General features: G+C 42.8%; 1 protein-coding gene across 7 annotated transcripts in view; it reads right to left on the bottom strand.

The window, feature by feature from the left end:
- The window catches only part of EXOC6B (exocyst complex component 6B), a 448,390-nt gene that overhangs the window by 182,002 nt on the left and 243,860 nt on the right, over positions 1 to 22,528 (bottom strand). For all 7 annotated transcript variants that reach the window (XM_037898400.2, XM_037898402.2, XM_037898398.2 and 4 more), the window contains exons 9-15: positions 20,549 to 20,632; positions 20,346 to 20,392; positions 17,795 to 17,915; positions 15,600 to 15,671; positions 14,891 to 14,988; positions 7,794 to 7,899; positions 6,283 to 6,392 (exon numbers count right to left, since the gene is read on the bottom strand). In XM_037898400.2, the coding sequence (XP_037754328.1) occupies positions 6,283 to 6,392; positions 7,794 to 7,899; positions 14,891 to 14,988; positions 15,600 to 15,671; positions 17,795 to 17,915; positions 20,346 to 20,392; positions 20,549 to 20,632 (638 nt within the window). The remainder of the gene's footprint in view (positions 1 to 6,282; positions 6,393 to 7,793; positions 7,900 to 14,890; positions 14,989 to 15,599; positions 15,672 to 17,794; positions 17,916 to 20,345; positions 20,393 to 20,548; positions 20,633 to 22,528) is intronic.

Raw genomic sequence — 22,528 nt, 5'->3', positions numbered from 1 at the left:
GACTGGAAATAAGGCACAATTTTTTAACAGTGAAGATAATTAATCAATGGAACAATTTACCAAGGGTCATGGCGCATTTTCCAACACTGGCAATTTTTAAATCAAGACTGGATGGTTTTTATAAAAATATGCTCTGTTCAAAAAATATTTTGGGGAAGTTCTCTGGCCTGTTGTTATGCCGGAGGTCAGACTAGACAATCACAATGGTCCCTCCTGGCCTTGGGATCGTTGAAACTATGATCCTAGCAGCACATTCACAATGCTTTGGCAAGGATGATACTTTCTGCAAGAGGGTCGTTACACCACTTTCCTCGAGCTAACTGGAATATGACAAAATGCTTTGAAAATGGATGGTTTAGTATCATCACTAACTTCACCCTTAAAGCCAGCAATGACATTTCAACAAAAGCCTTTAGTACATAAACAACTAATTCTTACTACCAATGCTTAGCACTTACACAGTGCTTTACATCTTCAAAGCATTTCAAAACTAACCGCTCTTTCTTTTTCAGTCCCCTAATATTATGCTGTCTGGCTCCAGTTCCTCCTTTGATGCATGAATTCATCAATTTGTGACACAAATAAGGTAAGTGATGGGTTATTAGTATGGAATATGGTACAATTTCGAAACTCTGTCATTTAGATAGTTGGCAACATTGCCTGTTTGAATACTTCAGTTTTAGTTATATTTTGGTTAAGGTTGCTGGAAGACCTTTGGGTTTTGAGCCCCACAGAAATAAGAGTCTATTATTAGTAATAACACTATTAAAATATTCCACATGCTATACAAGATCCATTTACATGACTCCCTTGTGGGTAGACTCCAAATTCAAGTAGGGTTTCTATTCTATTCAGGCTCTTACACTGCACCAACCACAGTGGCATCTCAAAGTGGCTCAGTTGCAGAATGGCATCTGGAGGCATCACACACACCCCGTTCATTTTTAGGGTGGGTAAGTGCTAAGTGACCCTGGCTAATAGAGATATTCAGCATATTTTCCTTTTAGTTCTGAGCGATTGCAGTGCTGGTAACCCTGGAGGCCTCTGTTTATTCCCAGAGCGGGTAAATCCAGGCACAGGCAGTAAGCAGAAAGGCGGCAGTACAGGATTTCCATACTACCCCACCAATAGGATTCCCTCCTGACCAGCCATGCCCAGCCCTACTTATCTAGGAATGAGACAAGTGTGCGAGTCACCTGGAATACAAAATTTGCCCTGTTTTTCTTTATAGCTAAACTCCTCAGGGGAAGGCCTCTGTATTTGTAATATTTATATATTTGTGTTTTTTTTTTTTTTTAAAGTTTGGTCTCAGTTGAGTTCCAGCTACAGAACATCTTAGGCTTTTATATTAGTGCCCAACATGGTAGTATTTGCTCTTTTTCTCCCTTTTCCGACAGTGCGATGTGTTCACGTATTAAAAGTGTACTTGGAAACAGACTTATAGACCGAAATAATACGGACTCCTCGGCTAGATGCAATGCTATGGGGGGAGGAATAGCTCAGTGGTTTGAGCATTGGCCTGCTAAACCCAGGGTTGTGAGCTCAATCCTTGAGGGGGCCATTTAGGGATTTGGGGCAAAAATTGGGGATTGGTCCTGCTTTGAGCAGGGGGTTGGACTAGATGACCTCCTGAGGGCCCTTCTAACCCTGATATTCTATGATTCTATGAAAATGGATTATTTCTTGTATTGTTCTCCATATTGGTCAGATCTTAAAAGCACTTAAGCACATGAGTAACACTGATTTCAGTGGGGCTATACATATGAGTAAAGTTACCCTGCTGCTTAAGAACGGGATTTTCAAAAGAGACTAGGGGCTTGTTGTCACTACCGTGCTAAATTGGTACCGCTGATGCAGTAGTGCTGATTTAGCACGTCTGGTGAAGACGCATTAAATCGAGGGGAGAGCGTTCTCCTGTTGATGTAATTATTCCACCTCAATGAGAGGTGGAAGCTATGTAAGCAGGAGAGCGTCTCCTGCTGCCATAGCACAGTGTAGATGCCGATTTAAGTCGATGTAAGTTATATCACTCAGGGAGATGGGTTTTTCACCTTAGTTAGTGACATAACTTACATCGACTTAGGCGGCAGTGTAGACAAGCACTGCATGATTTAGAAGCTCAAGCCCCATAACGTCAATGTGATTTGTGCTCCTAAGCCGCTTGGGCACTTTAAAAATTGCCCCCTACATGTCTGCAGAGATTGGGCCCTATGTTTGCAAAATCAAAGTCCCGTTAGATAACAGGTTGACATATTTAAAGGTTTCCACCTGTCTGAAAAATTATATTGGTTCCAAAGATAAGGAATATCTTTAAAATGGGAAATTCCAATAGAATTGGTGACATCTTTTAAACCAGTGGAAATTTTTTAAGACAACTTATACTGGCAACTAGAAACTAGAAAAGGTTCAGAAAAGGGCAACTAAAATGATTAGGGGTTTGGAACGGGTCCCATATGAAGAGAGACTAAAGAGACTAGGACTTTTCAGCTTGGAAAAGAGGAGACTAAGGGGGGATATGATAGAGGTCTATAAAATCATGAGTGGTGTGGAGAAAGTGAATAAAGAAAAGTTATTTACTTGTTCCCATAATATAAGAACTAGGGGCCACCCAATGAAATTACTGGGCAGCAGGTTTAAAACAAATAAAAGGAAGCTCTTCTTCACACAGCGCACAGTCAACCTGTGGAACTCCTTGCCTGAGGAGGTTGTGAAGGCTAGGACTATAACAGGGTTTAAAAGAGAACTGAATACATTCATGGAGGCTAAGTCCATTAATGGCTACTAGCCAGGATGGGTAAGGAATGGTGTCCCTAGCCTCTGTTTGTCAGAGGGTGGAGATCACTTGATCATTACCTATTAGGTTCACTCCCTCTGGGGCACCTGGCATTGGCCACTGTTGGCAGACAGGACACTGGGCTGGATGGACCTTTGGTCTGACTCAGTCTGGCCGTTCTTATGTTCTTAACTTACTAGAGAAGAATCTCTAAAATATGCCTCAGATTCATCCCAATGAAGAAATATTTTAAAACAAAGTTTTAAATTGAAATAATAAAGCAAAACAAAAAATGTGCACACCCACAAAAGCGGTTGAAAATAAGACAGGTCTTTAAATATTTTAAACATCTTTCATAATCACCTCATTATAAAGGAGAATATTTCTGTCCAACAAATACAAGGAGCTGGTTTAGAATAATAATTAAAAATATATGACTCATGTTTTCTGCCACAGGGTTTATTCTTCAGGAAAAGACTGTTGAGTACTTAAGAGAACTGTCTATGTTAATGATAGGTGATGTCCCATATCCCATAACAGTAGCCATGACCTTCATGCCTGCTGTGATTGACAGCCTGACCCCAATCACTCCAGGGTGCAAGGTAAATGACAACCGAGGAAGAAAGAGAAAGAAAGAAAACTTGCTGCTGGCTTTGCAGCCAAACTTCCTAATAAAAACTCATTCAAACTGTCAGAGTGAAATGAAGAAAGTGTCAACAGGGGTTTTCAGAGAAATATTCAGTATGTTTGGATGGAAAAAACACAACAGCTCCACTCTTTTCCCCTTGCCCAAACGCACCCTGCACAAAAAAGGATGAAAACTCCGAAGTTGAAAGGAATTTTAATAACTTGTGCATGGGGAGTCCCTGAGGTGGTACCCAGGAGAACACTTTCTTCCATTCTCTGACAAACCTAATCATCTCGGTAATGGTTACGAGCACAAAGCACTTAGCTGCACTCCTCCAAGGAAGCACCACTGGAGGAGTTAAATGAATCCGATAGCTCTGTGAAACAGGACAATTTTACAAAAAGAGCAGAGGGCAAGCTAGCTTCAGAAGCCTAAATATTTAATGGCAACCCACAGGTTAACACCTGTGGGGCCCACCAATAAGATCATCCTGCCATGAGATGATTAAACTCTGGGACTGACCATCAGAAGGCAGCCACTGGATCTTAGCTTCCATAACAGGACACAGAGAGAATGGTGATTTCTCCAGGAACTGAAGTCCAGACCAAAAAAGACAGCCATTCCATCCCTACAGAGCATTCTACAGACTCTGGAAAAGCTTAGCCTGCAGGCATCCCCAATAGCACTGTTGTAAAAAGATCAGCCCACTGGTGTGATATCCAGCCTCCAGCAGTGCCCCGTACTTGAAGCTGCAAAGATCAGAAACATCCACATACTGTATAGCACCTAGCTACCTGTGTACTGTACACAGGCATTAGGGAAGAAGGAACCCTTTCTTGCCCTTCCAGTGAGAATTCACCATTTATTTATGCACCTTCTGCAAGTTAAATATATTACTGTGCGTAAGCATGGCCCAACTTATAATTACTAGGTTGTATAATTGTTCTCCAGGCTTCCACAGACACAAAAACACTTGTGTAAATAGCATCAAGGCACCTGGGCAGGGAGGAAGGATAGTAAACAAAGAAATTTTGTAGGATATTTAAAAAAATAGATTCAAATTTCATTTGTTTATTTATAAAATCCCATGGAAAAAAACGGAGACACAATTTGTTGGGGAGAAGTCGAGTCTTCCAAAACCACAGAGCTCAAGGAAAACATGTTCTGACAGCAACTGAGTATTCAGCTTAGAGTGCATGTGATCCAGTAGTTAGATCAGAGAACTATGGGGTGGAGTTTTATTCCTGACTCTGGAACTGTAACATTTTGTGACCCTGGGCATGTTTCTTGATCACTCTGGTCTTAGTTTAGAATTGACATAACTACTACTTACCTTCCTCACTGGGGTGCTGGGAGGCTTGAATGGGAAACTTCTCCTATTTGACTTTTTTTTTTTTTTCATTCACTGAGACACTTTCTGCAAATCTAGACTCTTGGGTATAGCTCCTCCCTCCAGAAGGTGGAGAATTTTGAATCTTTTTGGTGATGTCAGACCCTATGTATAAGGTGCTTGTTGGCTCACCAAAGCCAGGTGAAACTCTGAAAGTTCTTCTCTAAGATGGTTTCATGTAATTCATATGAGTTTACTCAAGTTACCAGCTAGAGAAGTTTCTCCGTTAGCTCACATGATAGAGGCCCAAGCTTTTAGCTTTGGAGTCCTGTACTCAGTCTCCATGACGGCTGTCTATATAAGCACTGCCCTAGTTGAACAGGTTGAGTAGCTAGATCCCTGGACGGTGATACCTAATGTTTCCGAGATATGCTTTAGAGCAGACTCTCTTTGCTGAGTGGATCTGTTAGCAAGTACCTTTTCCAAACTGGAAAGGGGAGGGGAGGAGAGGCTGCTGGATGTACAGCTTAATTAAGGGAAAAGGAACGGGTGAGCATGGACATGCCCTGGTATATGCTGCCCTAGGTGACGCTGATGGGCAGGAAAGGGGGTGGAGGACTTGCTGCTATTCTCTCATTGTGTACATGAGCTGCTGGACCAAGATGGTGACACACACTTCTGGTTTTGATAGCACAGCGCTTGTCATTATAAGCTTCTTTGGAGAGCACGGAGGGTGAGTGGTGGAAACAAAAAAAGGGGAAACGAGTCAGAGGAGGAAGCTAGCTGGTCAACTCTGTAGGTATGGGAGGGTGTCCCCTGGAGGAGAGTAAGCGAGAGGCTTGGGAAGGCAGAGTTTTCAGGAGGTAGGCCCTTGTGTTGTGACATGACCTTGGGTCCAAGAGGGGCCCAAGAACACTGGGTGGACCCAGCGGGGTAGTGCCTAGCTTATCCTTGAGTTCTTGAAGTAGGGGAAGAGACCTGTTGGAGGCCACATACTGCCTACACTTCCTACCATTGGAGTAATCTCGGAAGGAGGATCCCTTAACAGTTAGCGCTTGACAACAGCTGTTCCAGAACCTTCTCTGGAGGCGCTCCAGGGAGGCCTATGTGAGATTGCCATGCTATGCCCACACTATGAAGTCCCACCAGCCTTTGCTCTGGTGGGCAAAAGACCATCATTACCTTTGTCAGGGATGGCTGGGCTCAGCTGTGCTGTATGAAGAACTCAGAGGAATCACAGAGGGAACAGACCCTAGTCCTCTGATTTTTTTATGCAGCTGGCAAGATTCTGCGCTCTCCACCAGCTGGAAACAGCCACAGCTGTTCTTCAAGAGCTGGCAAGCCCCTTATATGAATGGGATATCACTCCACTACAAAGGAGTGTACCACCTCTGGCAAGAAGGGACTACCCCCAAATATTAGTACTGCCATGGAGGATAAAGGAGAAAATGAATGTTTATGAAGTGTTTTGACACCCTGCAGTGAAAGGAGCTATATAAATTGCAAAGTTATCATATTTACATGAACAATCATCAGTATTGCATACTGTACCTCAGATGAAGATCTTCTGAGAACTTTAGACAGGCATAGATGAATTCTTTAATCTGATTGTAAACTTTAGGCACAAACTCAGAAAAGGGGAACTTCTTTGGAAACGGTTGCTGTAAAATACAGAAAAGAATTAAAATAAGGACAACAGCAGAAATTTAACAGGGAAAAGCACCACTCCCAGCAAAATCTAGAGTAGCTGCTTTCCAGCTCCATGCTTTCAAATCAATTCTAATATTCAGCCAGGTTATGCAATGAAACAACAAGCCAGCATTTATTGTGTGTTATACAACTGTTTCAGCCAAGTGAAGGACCAGATAATCACTCACAAATAGCATTGTATTGGGCCTGGAGAGAAAACTGCAGCTAGAAGGGATGAAGTGAGCTGTAGCTCACGAAAGCTCATGCTCAAATAAACTGGTTAGTCTCTAAGGTGCCACAAGTACTCCTTTTCTTTTTACGAATACAGACTAACACGGCTGTTACTCTGAAACCTGTCATAGAAGGGAATAGTCAGAGAAACACCTCACTCATACCCATTACCAGCTCCCTTATTCATAAAAAGAAAATACTGGAAGACTCCTCAATGTTGATTTACCACCATGCACGGCACAAGACATTTTGTTCTCTGTCACCTCTTACTGTTTCTGCCTCAGGCAGGCACTGGCTTACAACATCAATAGCAGGGAGGAAGCAGAGGTCACGTCCTTCAAATCAGACTCTTACTAGCTTGGCTTCAGCCATAGCCTAGACAGGGCCCAAGGGTCCAGAGCACAATGGTGAAGAAACTGGATGCCAAACAGATGGGGAATGGGAAGGGGGGAATTAATGCCCAAACACCTAACTTGGATTGAACTCCTTCCCCCTGCAACCCAGTTTGTAATTACACTCACCAGGCCGGGAGCATACATTTGCCAGAGGCTGAGCGCAAGCCAAGCATGGTTTAAAGAGACACTGTGACACTGTTCAGGTCAAGTTTGGCCCTATTTTTAGAGTTTTGTGAAGACCAAGCTTTTACAAAACTGAAGGTATCGTTATATTTTAAAATTCTGAAGAAATTAAAATAAACCAAGTCAATAGAAACACTTCCATAAAATCAAAATGAAATTCCGATGGAAACAAACTTTTAAAAAACAAACACTCCCATGTTTCAGAGTAACAGCCGTGTTAGTCTGTATTCGCAAAAAGAAAAGGAGGACTTGTGGCACCTTAGAGACTAACCAATTTATTTGAGCATGAGCTTTCGTGAGCTACAGCTCACTTCATCGGATGCATACTGTGGAAATCGCAGAAGACATTATAACATTGCAGAACTCTGCTAGCACAATGATCCAAAAGTGAAATTGACTAGATACTGACAAGTCTGCTCTCTTCGCCTAAGCCCGGAAAAGGTAAACCATGAAAAATACACGTGATTTTTTAAAAATTATTTCCATTTTAATAATCTTTGGTGTTGTTAGTAACTATTTTCTTAAGGGTATCCCAACAGGGTCCCCTTTTAGAGGCTTCCTTACCTTTTCCAGCTCTGGATCCTGGAATGGAAACTGTCCTATTATCTTCTTATAAAGTTCTTCATTAGCTACGGGTATAGGACTGTAATTATCAGAATCAAGTATATTTCTGTAAAATATAAGAGAACAGTTACAGTAACTCTTCTTGCACAGAGAAATAATGTTACTACCAGGAGCAGACCTGTCCAGAAACCCAGCGTAAGAGCCAATATGAAGGGTCCCTGGCATTCACAAAGGTCTAGCATAGCAGTTATAGCAGTACAGAGCATTTCCAGGTGAGAAATAGGTGACAGACCAGGCTTGTGGCTCTTTAAGCTAAAACGGCTAGGAGTGCTACTCTTACCCAGGTGTTGCCTCTAACCCCAATCCTTTCCATAAACAAAGACCTCTGATCCGAATTAGTAGTGCTTTCAGTCTGAGCTAACTGACTCATCTGGGGTTTTCACTTGGGTTAGTAACCTGCCCACTTTACAGTGAGGACCCAGGCTAAATCACTTGAGTGCTGATGAACCTCCAACGCCTTCCTACAGTTCCCCCCACGAGCCCAGAAGGGCAGATACCTTTTCCCAGGATTCACTGACAAAAAGGCTACAGAGCAGCTCAGCTCATTGCAGCACAAAGAACCATGGGATGTGTCTCCAGAAGCCCTGACATCACAGAGGTGAGTGCAGCACGAGTGAAGACACAGCCGCTCGGGTCTGGCTTTGAAGTGTGGCTGATTCACACCCAGGTTAGACTATCCCAGTGCTCAGGCCTGAGTGCCAATCACCCAAGTTAACTCTGCAAGGAAGACATACCATGTATTTTAGGTGGTCAAAGTAGTAGCATAAGTGAATGTATCACATGGATATCACTCGTGATGAGCGCTCTGAGACTGATGAGTCATTTGAGATAATTATCTGCAAGGCCTAAGAGCCCAACCAAACCACAAGCAAGGCTCTAACCAGGTGACCACCATGCAGGTATACTGGCTCCTAATGAAAGCAGTCACTCCAGTCCGCTCCATGTGGCTACTTTGTTGGTAGTTCTGACAGACTGCTCCCTGCCAACCTGTTCCTGCCCGTTTCAACCTGTGCCTATCTCCACTCCTGCTCTAGCCTTCATCTATTCCTGCTCAAGCCATGGCAGGTCGCCCAGGTGTGCTGACCCTTTGAGCAGACTGCTCCCCGACGTGCTCACCTCGAATGACCAAAATGGAAACCCCTGGCAGTTGGTCCGCAACCTTCAGGGTCAACTTACCCAACTGCAACAGGAAAACAATTCCCTCTGCTCCCAAATCCCAGCAGATCCAGTACTGCCGGCAACAGTCCCTCTGGGACATGGCCCAAAGGTTCCACTGCCAGAAAGATTTGATTGCAGATGCCAGAAGTTCTGTGCTGTTATTAACCAAAGCTGCTTTTTGTATTGGATGCATTCTGCAATGTATCCTGATGATCAGACCAAGGTGGGACTTCTCAGTTTATTGATCAGTGAAGCCCTAGAATGGGCCTCGCCATTTCTGGAACAGGCAAGCCTGATCCTTACTAATTTCAGTGAATTAATCTCATACCATTTTGGTCCCATTTGATGATCCGAATAGCACTCGTATTGCTGAAGCTGCCTTGCAGTTTCTCAAACAAGGCCATTGGCCTGTCCCGCCACATGCCGTCTCCTTTCAGTGTCTGGTTGCTGATACATCAAGGAATGAGGCAGGCCAGATCTACCATTTCTGCCAAGGTCTGAATGATGATGTAGAAGATGAACTGGTCTAGGTCAAACCCCCACTATTCTGTATTCGTATTAAATTTTGCATTGGATCAAGAGTCATCTCAGTGACTCCAAGAAAAGATGGCATGCCTGCAACCTCAGCAAAGCCCTGCTCCATTATGGCCATCCGCATGAACTGCTCCAAAGCCAGAGCCTGTGCAGACTGATGCAACATGAAGGCACTACATGGGTGAAACAGTCTTTGCCTCTACTGGATGGACAAAGCTCCTTTGCCACTGAGTGCCCCAGTAAACCCAGGCCTTTGGCAAATCTGGGAAATGACCAAATCCAGCCCCATTAGAGGGGTCACAGCTTTACGTAACCATGGAATCGAGTGTTCCGCACAAGCCCTCTCTTCTGCCGTCATGTATCTTGGCAGCCGCAAACCGCCACTTTCCACATCTGCAGGTCTTGCTCCATCTCTGCATCCTGACTACACCTGAGGTGAGCTGCACCCAGTTCGTGATACTGAATTCCAGGGCTTCTAGTAATTTTATGGATGCAGGGTTGGCCAGTGTGGAAGAATCCCAATGTGGCAGTATCACCTCAGACCGAGTGGAGTCAACTGATGGCAGCATGCTGTTCTCAGGTCCAGTCACACATCAAACCGCATTCCTCCAGCTCAAACTCCAAAACCATATGGAAATTCTGCAGTTCAATTTCAATTCCATCGTGCTCTGCATTCCCTGGCTCTCAGTGCATGATCCAAACATATCTTGCAAGACACAATAGATATGATTCAAGTCAAGCTACTGAGGACCCTTGCTAGAACGTGCGTCTATATAGCGTGAATTCGCATATAATGCGGTCGCAGCCATAATTACTTTAACTGCAATTCATTTTGACGGGGTCCCCGCTATAACGCAGTACTGCGCATGGATCCCAAATCCCGCGTTCTGGCGAGGGTCCGGTGCACTGCCAGCAACTGTGCCTAGCCACGTCGGGTGCCCAGAAAACAAAAAGGGGCATGGAAAAGGCCATGGCCTTCTGTGTTCAACAGATTCAAGGAAGCAACAGTTCACTAATGCTTGCAAAACACCACGATTTTATTGACGTATTTGACCAAAGAAATGCTGACATCTTACCCTGCATAGACTCTGTGACCTAGCTAGGGTCAGAATTCCATTTGGATGGATTTTACCCTTACTGGAACCAGAACTCAGGGCCTTATGAGAATACCTGGATGAGAATCTAGCAAAAAAATTCATTTGTCCTTCCATGCCTCCTGCTGGAGCCTCCGTTTTGTTCATTTAAAAACAAGGACAGCTCCTTGCGTCTTTGTGTAGACTACCTGTACTGTACAGAATCACTATCAAGAACAAAAGAAAAGGAGTACTTGTGGCACCTTAGAGACTAACAAATTTATCTGAGCATAAGCTTTCATGAGCTACAGCTCACTTCATTAGTCTCTAAGGTGCCACAAGTACTCCTTTTCTTTTGTGAATACAGACTAACATGGCTGCTACTCTGAAACCTATCAAGAAACCTTGCCTTTGTTGGAAAGGGTAGATTCTGTTGAGGTATTTATCAAGCTTGACTTAGTGCCACTTGCAATCTAGTCCACATATGGGGGGGCAACAAATGGAAAATTGCATTTCACACCTTATGGTCATTTTGAGTACCTAGTTTTGCCTTTCGATCTCTCCAATGCCCCAGCCATGTTCCAGCACTTTGTCAATGACATTTTTAGAAGTGTTGTAAGACCAATTTGTGGTAATCTCGCCTTCTCAGAAAAATCAAGCCCGCCACGATCATCATATCCTCCTGGTACTCACGCACCTCTGAGCAAACAGCCTGTAAGGGAAACCTGAGAACTGAGTTTGACCACAGTTCTGTTGACTTCTTAGGCTACATATCATTTTCCCTGACAGAATAGGTATGGATCCTCAAAGACTGTCCATTTGTGACGAAGTGGGAATTTTCTGTAATATTTTTATGAATGCTGTGTATTCCTCAGTTTCCCCTATATGCTGCATTATTTCCCAGTGGGTGGACAAGGACTGTTTGCTCCTAAGAGCCATAGGTATGAATGTTGTCTAGCTATCTGTGCCTTAGTCCCTGTATGAATGGAGCATCTGAGAAGACAATGGCAGATCCAATCACTAGGACATTGACACCTAGCAACCAACAACCTGCAGGGATATTGATTTCCCCCACTCTCCTCAGGGAAGCCGAGCATAATTCCCCAGCTAGAGAACAAAGGACTGGGAAGGTGTAAGAAGGGGAATAAGAGCTGGCTGCTGGAAGGAGTTGGGGCTCTCATCTGGGAACTGACCAAGGCTGTCAGACAGAGACCCACACAGCTTGAACACTACAGCTTGGCTGGGCTCAGGACCAGAATAGCCTTTGCTTTGACCTTCATTTCTCTGTGCTGACCTCAGGACTTCCCATGCTGTGTTTCAGTTGACTAAAACCCTCCTGCATTGACAAAGCTGTTTGAGTGTCACTGCAAATGCTTGCTGGGGTGCATTAACCCCTGAAGAGTGTATGTGTCTCTACCAGGACTCTTTCTCAGCTGGACTCACTGAACAGAGCTCACGGTGTGAAGCAGGAATGCTGAAGGCCCAGAGGTCCAGTCTACAGAGGCCGTGAAGCAGCATGGCTTACCATGGAGGAAGAGTGAGATCTCAAGGGGGTCTGGAACACTGAAGGGATTCTTCCTAGAGACGGTTCCAAAGCTGAGGGCATAGCACTGATTCTGTGGATCCATGACACCATGCTCATGGACTGAGCAGCCCCAAGAAATGTCCATGACATCTAGTGTTTCCCACGGTTTGCCAACTTCTACCAGAGATTCATCAAGGGGTTTTCGAAGGTGATGACCCCAATTGCTCCAGAAAAATACTATATTTGCTTGGACAGTGGAAGCCCAGTCTGCCTTTGATCAATTAAAGGAAGAGTGTACATCAGCACACATTTTTCTACAACCAAACCTGGCAAAACCCTCTGATGTTGAAGTAGATGCCTCCAATTATGCAATCAGGGTAGTTTTGTCACAGCGGCATGGGCCCCAGGGTGTGCTTCTTACTTGTTTGTTTTATTCCCAAAAATTAATGCCCATGGATCAAAACTATGAGATCAATGACAAAGAACAGCTGACTTTTGAAGAATGGCACCATCATCTGGAGGACGCATGTTTCCCAGTCCAGGTATGTATCATCACAAGAATCTAGAATTCCTGTGAACTTTGGAAGCTCTCAATCAACACCAGATCTACTGGTTCCCCACCTTTTTTTTTTCCTGGTTCAACTTCACCTTGACCTATCATCTGGGTGCCAGGAATGATAAACCCAATGCATGGTTTCATATGGGGCAGTACTGGGACAAAGGAGATGGGGCTCTAGAACCTGCCACTATCTTGAAACCCTGCCATTTTGCCAATGTAGTAATGACAACAGCTTGCAGTCTCTCGTGAAGTCCCTTCTATCCCTCCAATCCATTTGAGGCAAAACTTATGTTGACTGATTCAGGCCTAGCTCCTGACTCTAAATGCTCAGTCAACAATGGGATCCTCTTGTACAAAGACTAGATGTATATCCCTGAAGATCAACCATGCCTAGCAATACTCTGGCTATGTCAGGATTCACCCCAATTGGCCACTTCAGTCACTGGAAAATAATGAGGCTGGTGTCTTGAAATTTCTGTGGCCAAAACTGCATTTGTTCATCGAGCCCTACATCATCAACTCCTGTGACGTGTGTGCTAGAACAAAGACTCCCTGGGGCAAACCCCTGGGTGTGCTAATTGCCCTGCCAACTCCATCTCAACCCTGGTCTTCCATATCTAAGGATTTTATCACTGATTTTCCCAATTCCCAGGTCCACATGACTGTTGGTCATTGTCGACCTGCTTATAAAAAGTCACCTTTTGTGCCATGCCTTCAAATTCTCACTGTAGAGGTAACACAGCAACGGTTTTACAACCATACCTTGAAACTCCATGGCCTACCATCTAACTTTACATCTGATCAAAGACTGCTGTTCATTTCACATTTCTGGTGAGAGTTGTTTGAGCTCCTGGATGTGGATCTGCATGTCTCCTTGGCTTATCACCCCCAGACCAATGGAATGAGTGAACCAAATTCTTGAACAATACCACCATTGCTTTATCAGTTACCACCAGGATGACTGTGTTTTGCTTCTTCCTTTTGCTGAATTCATGTACAACAACTCTGACCACAGATCAACCCACCAGAGTCATTTTTACACCAACTATGGTTTCTACCAACAATTTTATCCATCCATGCCACAAGTCCCACAGTCTCCAACCTAGCTGAACACCTCCACTGCATCCAAGAGGAGTTGAAAGCCCATCTAGAATCAGCCAAAAAGGATTACGAACACTACACTGACCTCTGTAGGCAGGCAATCCCTCAATCACGGTTGGGGATGAAGTATGGCTCTCCACACAGCACTTTGGTTCTAGCCAAACTTCATGAAAAGTGGATTACTGATACCTTGGCCAACTGTGGGTCATCCAGCAGATTAAACCTGTAGCCTTTGAACTCCAATTGCCCAAAAGGATGAAAATATGACCGGTATTCCACATCTCCTGGCTGAAAAAGCATATTGACAACACCTTTCCTGGATGAGTTCAATTGCCCCTCCATCCATTTTAGTCCAGGGACATGAGGAGTAACTGGTAAAGATCTTGGACTCCTAAGTTCATCGAGGGGATCTCACTTACCTTGTTGATTGGGAGAGTTATGGTCCAGCTGATTGCTCCTGGGAGCTGGCCAACAAAATACATGCATCTGCCTTAGTTCGAGAAGTCCCTCAGTCACACCCCAAAAAACCAGGTCTGAGGATGCCAGGTAGGCGTCTTTTTTAGGGGTTGGGAGGGAGGGAGGAGGGTACTGTGATGAATGTTCTGAGCCTGATGAGTCACTTGAGAAAATTACCTGCGAGGCCTAAGGGCCCAGTCGATCCACAAGCAAAAATCTGACCAGGTGACCCCAAGTCAGGTATATAGGCTCCAAATGAAAGCAGCAACTCCAGTTTCCTCAACATCACTACCTTGTTGGGAATGTTCCCTGCTAGTTGGTAGTTCTGACAGACTGCTCCTGCTCCAGCCTGTGCCATGCCCCAGCCCCAGTCTCAGCCTGTGCCCTGCTCCAAACCCTCCTCTAGCCAAGGTTGGTTGCCCAGCTTTGTTTGCAGCTATGTTGGTATTTCCTCTCCCTTTCCCAAGGTGGATAGGCTGCACCAAGTTATAGCAAGTTTAACATAAGCCAAATTTTAGACATAAGCATGCTGTTAGTGTCCCTTTAAATAAAAAAAACCAAAACATTTTAGCCTGTATATAAAATATCTCTCCAAGTAAAGTCTTACCACCATGTATAAAAGGCTTCTTACCTGAAAACTCCTGACCATTTCTTTAGCAGAGTCTCACTATATTGGTCTCTGATTTCCAGTAGCATGTCAAACAGCTGGTTTACAGGGAAACCATACCCCTGCATTGAGAAACGCAAGCACCTACATTCAGTAAGAAATGCTAACACTGGGATTTACTCCCCACCGCCCCTCCCCCCCCAAAAAAAAGGGAGTAAATTCTACACTTCCATGACAATCATCAAATTTAATCTGATGTGAGGACTGCATGGCTCAGGGATTTAGTACCTGTGTACTAAACTCCAGGCAGCCAGTTCAAATCCAGACTAGATCAGTAACGATTGTATGTTCTTCTCTTTTTCACAGGTCTGGTTCCTAAGGGACAGGTGTGGACATCACAAAAAGCCCTGTCACATTCAACACACTCGTAGGCAGTCTCAGCAGAAAGGCCAAGGGCCTACTTTGAACCCTAGAGGTGGCCTCTTTGGGTCCAGGTGGACCAATCACGTGGGTAAGGCAGAGTGGGCCACTGCCCACAGATTAACTGCGCTGTGCAAACAGAGTGTCAGGCTCCAGGGCTATCAGTCTGGCACCTGAATTCACACACCACTAGATAAAGAAACAGAAGTGACATGGTGAAGCAGTGCCCATCAGCCAGTTTAAATGGCTGACATCTTTCACGAGCACTACAGATGTTTAATGAGATGTACATTAGTGTCTGACAGTCACATACCTGGAGTGTATCTGCAAACAGAACTATGAGGTTCTTCAAGTCTAATACCAGATTTGGGTCAGAACAGTAAGACTAAAAAAAGGGGGGGGAAATTGAAAAAAAGTTTTAATTGCTACAAATAGAAAAAACATCTATACATACTCTTCTGTAAGCCTTCATTTTGTGTAATAATATATAGACACTTGATTCAGCCTTTATTATTGGTAGGCTTTTAATAGCCTTTTATTATAGAGCGTGAGCAGTCATATCATGATACATTGTCACAGAATACAGAAATACTGAAACATTATCCCATTCCAGAACATGGTGCAATCAAAAGCTCTATAAGACACACAAGGATTTCAGTTGCTGTGTAGATACCCCAGCAAGATGTCTTTAAAAGTACCAAGAAGTTACTGTATTTATCAGGAGATTGAGAAGGGAAAAGGTGCAAAAGCAGTGCACTGACAGATCAAAGACACTGAGTGTTATCTATTACTGAATAAAATTGTTAATTACATTGTGTCTAATGTTAACCAGGTCTTGTAAAACAGAAAATACCCCAAATTCTGAATATTAAGATTTCATTTTTAACTAGAGGGTTCTGGCAACATGAGGAAAACACATTGCATGCCTAGGTGTCAGCAATATTAACGTTCATACCATGATATAAACAATTACTACAGCTCAAGACTCTAGTCAGAAAGATACACAAGCCTACTGGGAACAGCTGATCAAAATCACAAATTAGGTCATACATCCTCTTTGCACATAATCTTTATATTAGCGGACAACCCTACTAAAGAGAAATATGCAAAATTTCAAACAGACTCTTACCAAATATATAATCAGTGATCCTAAACTGGAAAAAAGAAACTGAGAGATTTCAAGTCCATTGGAAACAAAGAGGAATGACTCCGTTAATCAATGTGACAGACAAAGAAACATTTCCCAATTCACTGCCCAAAAAACAAAGTAGGAAAGAAAGACAGTTCCCTACTACTCTCAGAAATGATAAAAGGTGTCCCACTCAAAAGCAAAGAAGAAAATCCAAGCATAATCCTGGCCGAAAGGACAGAGATGTAACAGGCTCACTAATGCGACAGCCTCCCACCAAATCAGAGATGAATGATAATATAGGATGGACATGCTGGGTCGTTATGCTGTCACCAAAATAAGTGTTTGGTGCCAAGATAATTTGATGATGACTGTAATATAAATGCTGAATGACTATGTAAAACTGCATGATTGTTGTAAAAACTATTCCTATCAGACACTTCATATGTTTAATTGGGCAACACTTGTCATGTTAGTAAAGTTATTGAAATTTTAAAAAATTGAAGTGTTTTAATTTGTTTTGCTCTCATGGTTTACACTGCGCCACCAGAAACCCCTGATTAAAAGAGTACAGCTTTATGATAGAAATGTTTGGGTCTATTTTTCTCTCTACATATCCCCTTCCTTATGGCACAAATGGAGCCAGCCAGCAAAGTGTATCTCCAGTCAACAGAGCTGCCACACTATGGAAAACCAGAGACACATGGGAAACATCTGCAGATGCTCAACTATTTGGGTATATCTGAACACCAGGTCTGTAGCATGGGTTCCCTTAACATGTTTATAACATGAATTAGTCCCATCTACATTGGCAAAACCAAACCACCATTTTGTAACATCGTTTGTGCTCACCTAAGTGGTGAAAATAATTTTTAAAAAATACTTTCAGTTTTACTCATCCAAGACATTGTAACATAGGGAAGAAAATCTACTTATTTGTCATTAAAATGTATGATATTTAACCCTATTGTGTGTCTTTCACTGGCATTTACTTCAATGGAACACCAAAATATCCATGTTTCAGTTTAAAATACATTACTCCATACAAAACACATTACTCCAATGACAGAGAACAAGTAAACTCCCCCTACCGGTGCATTCCAAAAATGGTCGACCAAATAATGGAGAAATGGAAGCGAGAGCCAGTATTTACTATTTTCAGTCCCCCAAACAGAGGAGAGCGCAGTGCAGGATGATCTGGACTATCCAGAGCCATGAGAGCTGAATAAAGCCTTATCAGTATATAGGTAGATATGTAGTATATTTTTTTTTAAAAAAAAGAACACAGGCAAGAAACACCAAAATAAAAATCTAACCCCTAAAGACTCAGATTGTTTACCTGTTGTTGCAAAGATAATGAATCTGTTGCTTTTACTTACTGAATGTGTTCTTAGCGCGGCAATAGTTTTTGACAGAGCCATTTCCCACAGTTCATCAATATAGGCTCTATTGACCAAGCCCTGGGTCGTATGTAAGATGTGATCTTCAACTACAAAAAAGCTAACAAAGGAGAAGGCACAGCTGTCAGATGGTAGAGTCCCTATGACATCAACATGGTTTTACAAACACATGCAACTGACACACGCAAAACTAGCAAAACTCTCATCCACCCCGCCCCCACAAGAAAAGCAATCTGCTGCCCAATTCTGACTACGTGCACAGAAATAAACACCAGGCGATAGACAGCTATAAAACCCCACTGACGTTTTGAAACTAAGCTTTAATTTGTTGCTAGCAGCAAGTAAACTGGTAAACATCAAATTTAAAGTATGTGTCAAGGAGACAGGTTTAAAATAATGTCACCAAAATCCAACACACCCCACAACACAGTTGTCAGAAAGCAAACACTTCCTATAATCTTTCCTACTGACCAATGGCTGCCTTGTGATCAGTTATGCTGCAGTGGAGGAAAGAGTCTTTGGGAAGATGCCCTGTTCTGCATGAAAGGAAAGGGAAGGACAGCAGAATTATGGGAGTGGAGGGAACTAATCAGCAGCAACTTGCCTTCTTGCTCATTTTCCTGCATTTATAAACTCAATCCATGCATTTGTTTAGTCTCTGGCTTTCAAATCTGTGCCAACTACCCTGCCTCAGAACTGACAGGTTTTTTTTTTTTAAAGCAGTGCTAAATAAAGTAAACTGGGTATCAGCATATGGAATAAGAATCAGGTATTTCAGTAAATGGGATATTTCCAATTGTAGGAATTTTTAATCACAGAAGCATAAGAGTTAGACCTAGAAGTGACCTGTTACATCATCCAGCCCTATCTCTTGGCCCATCTAGGACTGTGCTCTATAGCACATTTATTAAATGTCTTGTCCAGTCTGCTTTTAAAAGCTGAAAGCGTGGAGGTCTCCACCCAGTCCCTTGAGAAGATAAGAGATCTCACATCGTCAGGAAGTTTTCCTGACTTTTAGCTCATGTTAGTTTTTCCTTCATTTTTTATTACCTCAGTGTTTCACCTCAAATATTTCTTCTTCTCTGGTGTTTATACTTTTCACATGTATGTAGACTTATGTTCCCCTTAGGCATTGCTTAGTCAATTTAGAATTTCACATTTTTTATAAGACAATTATTCTGGCTCCATGACAGAAGACAGGGGCATTGTTCCCAAGAAATGGATTCCCTAAACAAGTCACACAGAAGAGTCCATATATTTAAACCAGAAGCAAAGCTAGCATCTTCAGCTTTAACCTGTTCCAACTGCTCCAGGCACGCTGTCCATCAGCCGCTGAAGTCAACAGGACTATTCATGTCCTTAAAATTAAGCATGTTTTAGTACTTTTTTTGACTGAGGCTAAAGTGCACAGCACCTTGCAGGATCGGACCCCAGATGGTCTAAACACATTGCATTATTCATGTTGCTACATCAATTAATTAATATCTTCATTATAAATCCCCGTTTATCTGTTTATAACCACCATAAAGTATTGTTCATGGCTAAAATAAGGACAGTCTTACAACACTTTGAAATCCTAAAATGAAAGGAAATCTACAGATACAAAGTATCTTTTTTTATTATTAATATGGAGGCATAACTCCTAGCCACATTACTATATCACTAGGTTTCCCCCCTAATTTGAATTATCCCTCTAGAGGGCAATCAATCCACTCCAATCTCTAGTTACCAAATATTTTTGCCAAATCAGAACAAGGAGTAATAAGTGACGTGCAATCCATTAAAAAAGCTCAAGACAGAAACCCTAGATTATATAAAAATACCTGCTCAGTGGAGGAAGCCCATTAAGGTATTACAAATCAGTGTCAGGATGCTATCAGTGTACATTTTACTAATGTTTGCTGCTCAGATGGATATAAATGCATGCTGTGATTTACATTCAATCCTGGTTGATTACATTTCTCCAGCGTATCCCATCTTTTCAGGGGCAGCAGCCTTATCTTCTCTTCACTCAAATTCAGGCCATTTTTTGGAAGACTGTTGCTAGACTGTAGTTTGCAGCAGTAACTAACTCATTTTTTAAGCCACAGGAATAGAGGCTGAATGATCACACCAGCAAACATCCTTTCCTGAGCGAGGCAAGGAATGGGATATCAAAGAACTATAATCAAGAGGATTACAACATCTGCATAATTCAATCAGATTGGCCTATTCATCTCATTATAGCAGCAAGTTGACATACACCGTGCACAAAACATGTTTACTCTCTTGAACTCACTGTGAAATTTGCAAGCAGTGCACAATAACTGTTCAGTCTTTAGAAAGCCTGCACGAGTGACACAGCACGGTTTATGGGTGCAGTAAAATATGACTCTCCTCTTAAATGTTTAGGAAGCACAAACCACACTTTTCCTGTTTTGGCTCCTAAAAAGAATTGTCAGAAAGATCAACATTTCCTTTTTTTGTGTGTGCTATTCAATAACACAGCACACACATATTTCGAGAATGTGTATATAAAAAGAATACCTACCCTACAATTTGATTAAAATACTTCCTGTAGCCGTCTAAAGTTTCGTGCTGCAACAAAGAAAAGGGAACAAAGTTTAAAACGAAGAAGGGCAGTACAACTGGGAACAAGAGACCACACACATAGAACAATATGTGCAGAGATAATGTGCTGCTCCTTTATTAGGCAAAGTCTCTTTGATCACTAAAGCTATTAGGCAGTCATACCATATTTGAGGGGGGCTGAAGCACCAGTCTAGCCTGTTTTCTTCTCTGTTTCCTGTAGTAGTTCTCAAAGGTTTCTCTGGCACCCTGAAAAACAGATCAAATGAAGTCAAGTTCCTGGCCTTAGAGTTAACCCCAATCACCTCCACATACAACTGCTGCTTTTACATGTTAAAAGTTGATTTACACCTTTTTTTTTTTCTGACCTCGGTGTCAACATTCCTTTAAAAAGCTTGATCCAAATACCAGTTCGTTCTGGATATTTATACAGGTAACTATTTTTGCACAAGTATTTCTGAAGAAGCCTGCTATGTTCACAGACACACACTCTTCCAGCACTACTGTGCAGCATTTCTGCGAGCATCCATGTCTGCATAGCACACTTACTGTACTACCGTGCAAATCACAGTTCTATCAGATTTAGCACACGTCAAAAAACCTAGGCATAGTGGAAAATGAAATCATTTCAAGAGAGAACAAGCAAACTTTTTGTGAGAAGGAACAAACAATGCTGGAAAAAGGTTACAGAAATTCCTTTAGACACTTACATGTCCCTTACCACCATTATAGCTGAGCACCCTCAGTAAAACCCAGACCTAAAAATCTAGGACTAGAGCTCTGATCCTACAGTTCTATACAGACAGGCCTCTCCCACCTGACACAAAGGAAGCTACCTCAGTTAAGCTATACAGGGTGAGTGGTTTCTCCCTCACTAGGGGACTTGAGGAGTTTCTATTTTTTTTTATCATTTGGTGACTGCTTCATCTTGTCCACATCCAGGAGGGTGGCCATCCAGTCAGCACAAAAAAAAAAAAAAAAAAAAAACTTCTGAGCATCCTCAGAATCCCCCTTATTGAGGCATCAAGACATCCAAATTCTGCCCAGGTTATGTGGCTACTGCAGCACCTTCTTGTTGTACCGCTTAGCATTCCTACCTTACTCTGTTACCATCCTTCCCTCCCCACCCTCTTACCTACTGACCGCTCTACTTACCTACATGCCTCCAGCTTCCAACCAGGACACACCACACGATCCATTGTCTACAGCCAAGCTCTGAGATACAACCGCATTTGCTCCAATCCCTCAGACAGAGACAAACACCTACAAGATCTCTATCAAGCATTCTTAAAACTAAAATACCCACCTGCTGAAGTGAAAAAACAGATTGACAGAGCCAGAAGAGTACCCAGAAGTCACCTACTGCAGGACAGGCCCAACAAAGAAAATAACAGAAAGCCACTAGCCATCACCTTCAGCCCCCAACTAAAACCTCTCCAACGCATCATCAAAGAGTTACAACCTATCCTGAAAAATGATCCCTCACTCTCACAGATCTTGGGAGACAGACCAGCCCTCGCTTACAGACCTGAAGCAACCTGAAGCAAATACTCACCAACAACCACACACCACACAACAAAAAACACTAACCCAGGAACCTATCCTTGCAACAAAGCCCGATGACAACTCTGTCCACATATTTATTCAAGTGACACCATCATAGGACCTAATCACATTAGCCATGCCATTAGGGGCTCATTCACCTGCACATCTACCAATGTGATATATTCCATCATGTGCCAGCAATGCCCCTCTGCCATGTACGTTGGCCAAACCGGACAGTCTCTACGCAAAAGAATAAATGGACACAAATCTGACATCAGGAATCATAACATTCAAAAACCGGTAGCAGAACACTTCAACCTCTCCGGCCACTCAGTAAAAGATTTAAGGGTGGCAATTTTGCATCAGAAAAGCTTCAAAAACAGACTCCAAGGAGAAACTGCTGAGCTTGAATTAATATGCAAACTCGATACCATTAACTTGGGTTTGAATAGAGACTGGGAGTGGCTGGGTCATTACACATACTGAATCTATTTCCTTAAGTATCCTCACACCTTCTTGTCAACTGTCTAAATGGGCCATCTTGATTATCACGACAAAAGTTTTTTTTTCCTCCTACTGATAATAACTCATCTTAACTAA

This window comes from Chelonia mydas, chromosome 4 (assembly GCF_015237465.2).
Source record: "Chelonia mydas isolate rCheMyd1 chromosome 4, rCheMyd1.pri.v2, whole genome shotgun sequence".
Classification (NCBI taxonomy): Eukaryota; Metazoa; Chordata; order Testudines; family Cheloniidae; genus Chelonia; species Chelonia mydas.
This window is presented reverse-complemented; position numbering and strand designations above follow the sequence as displayed.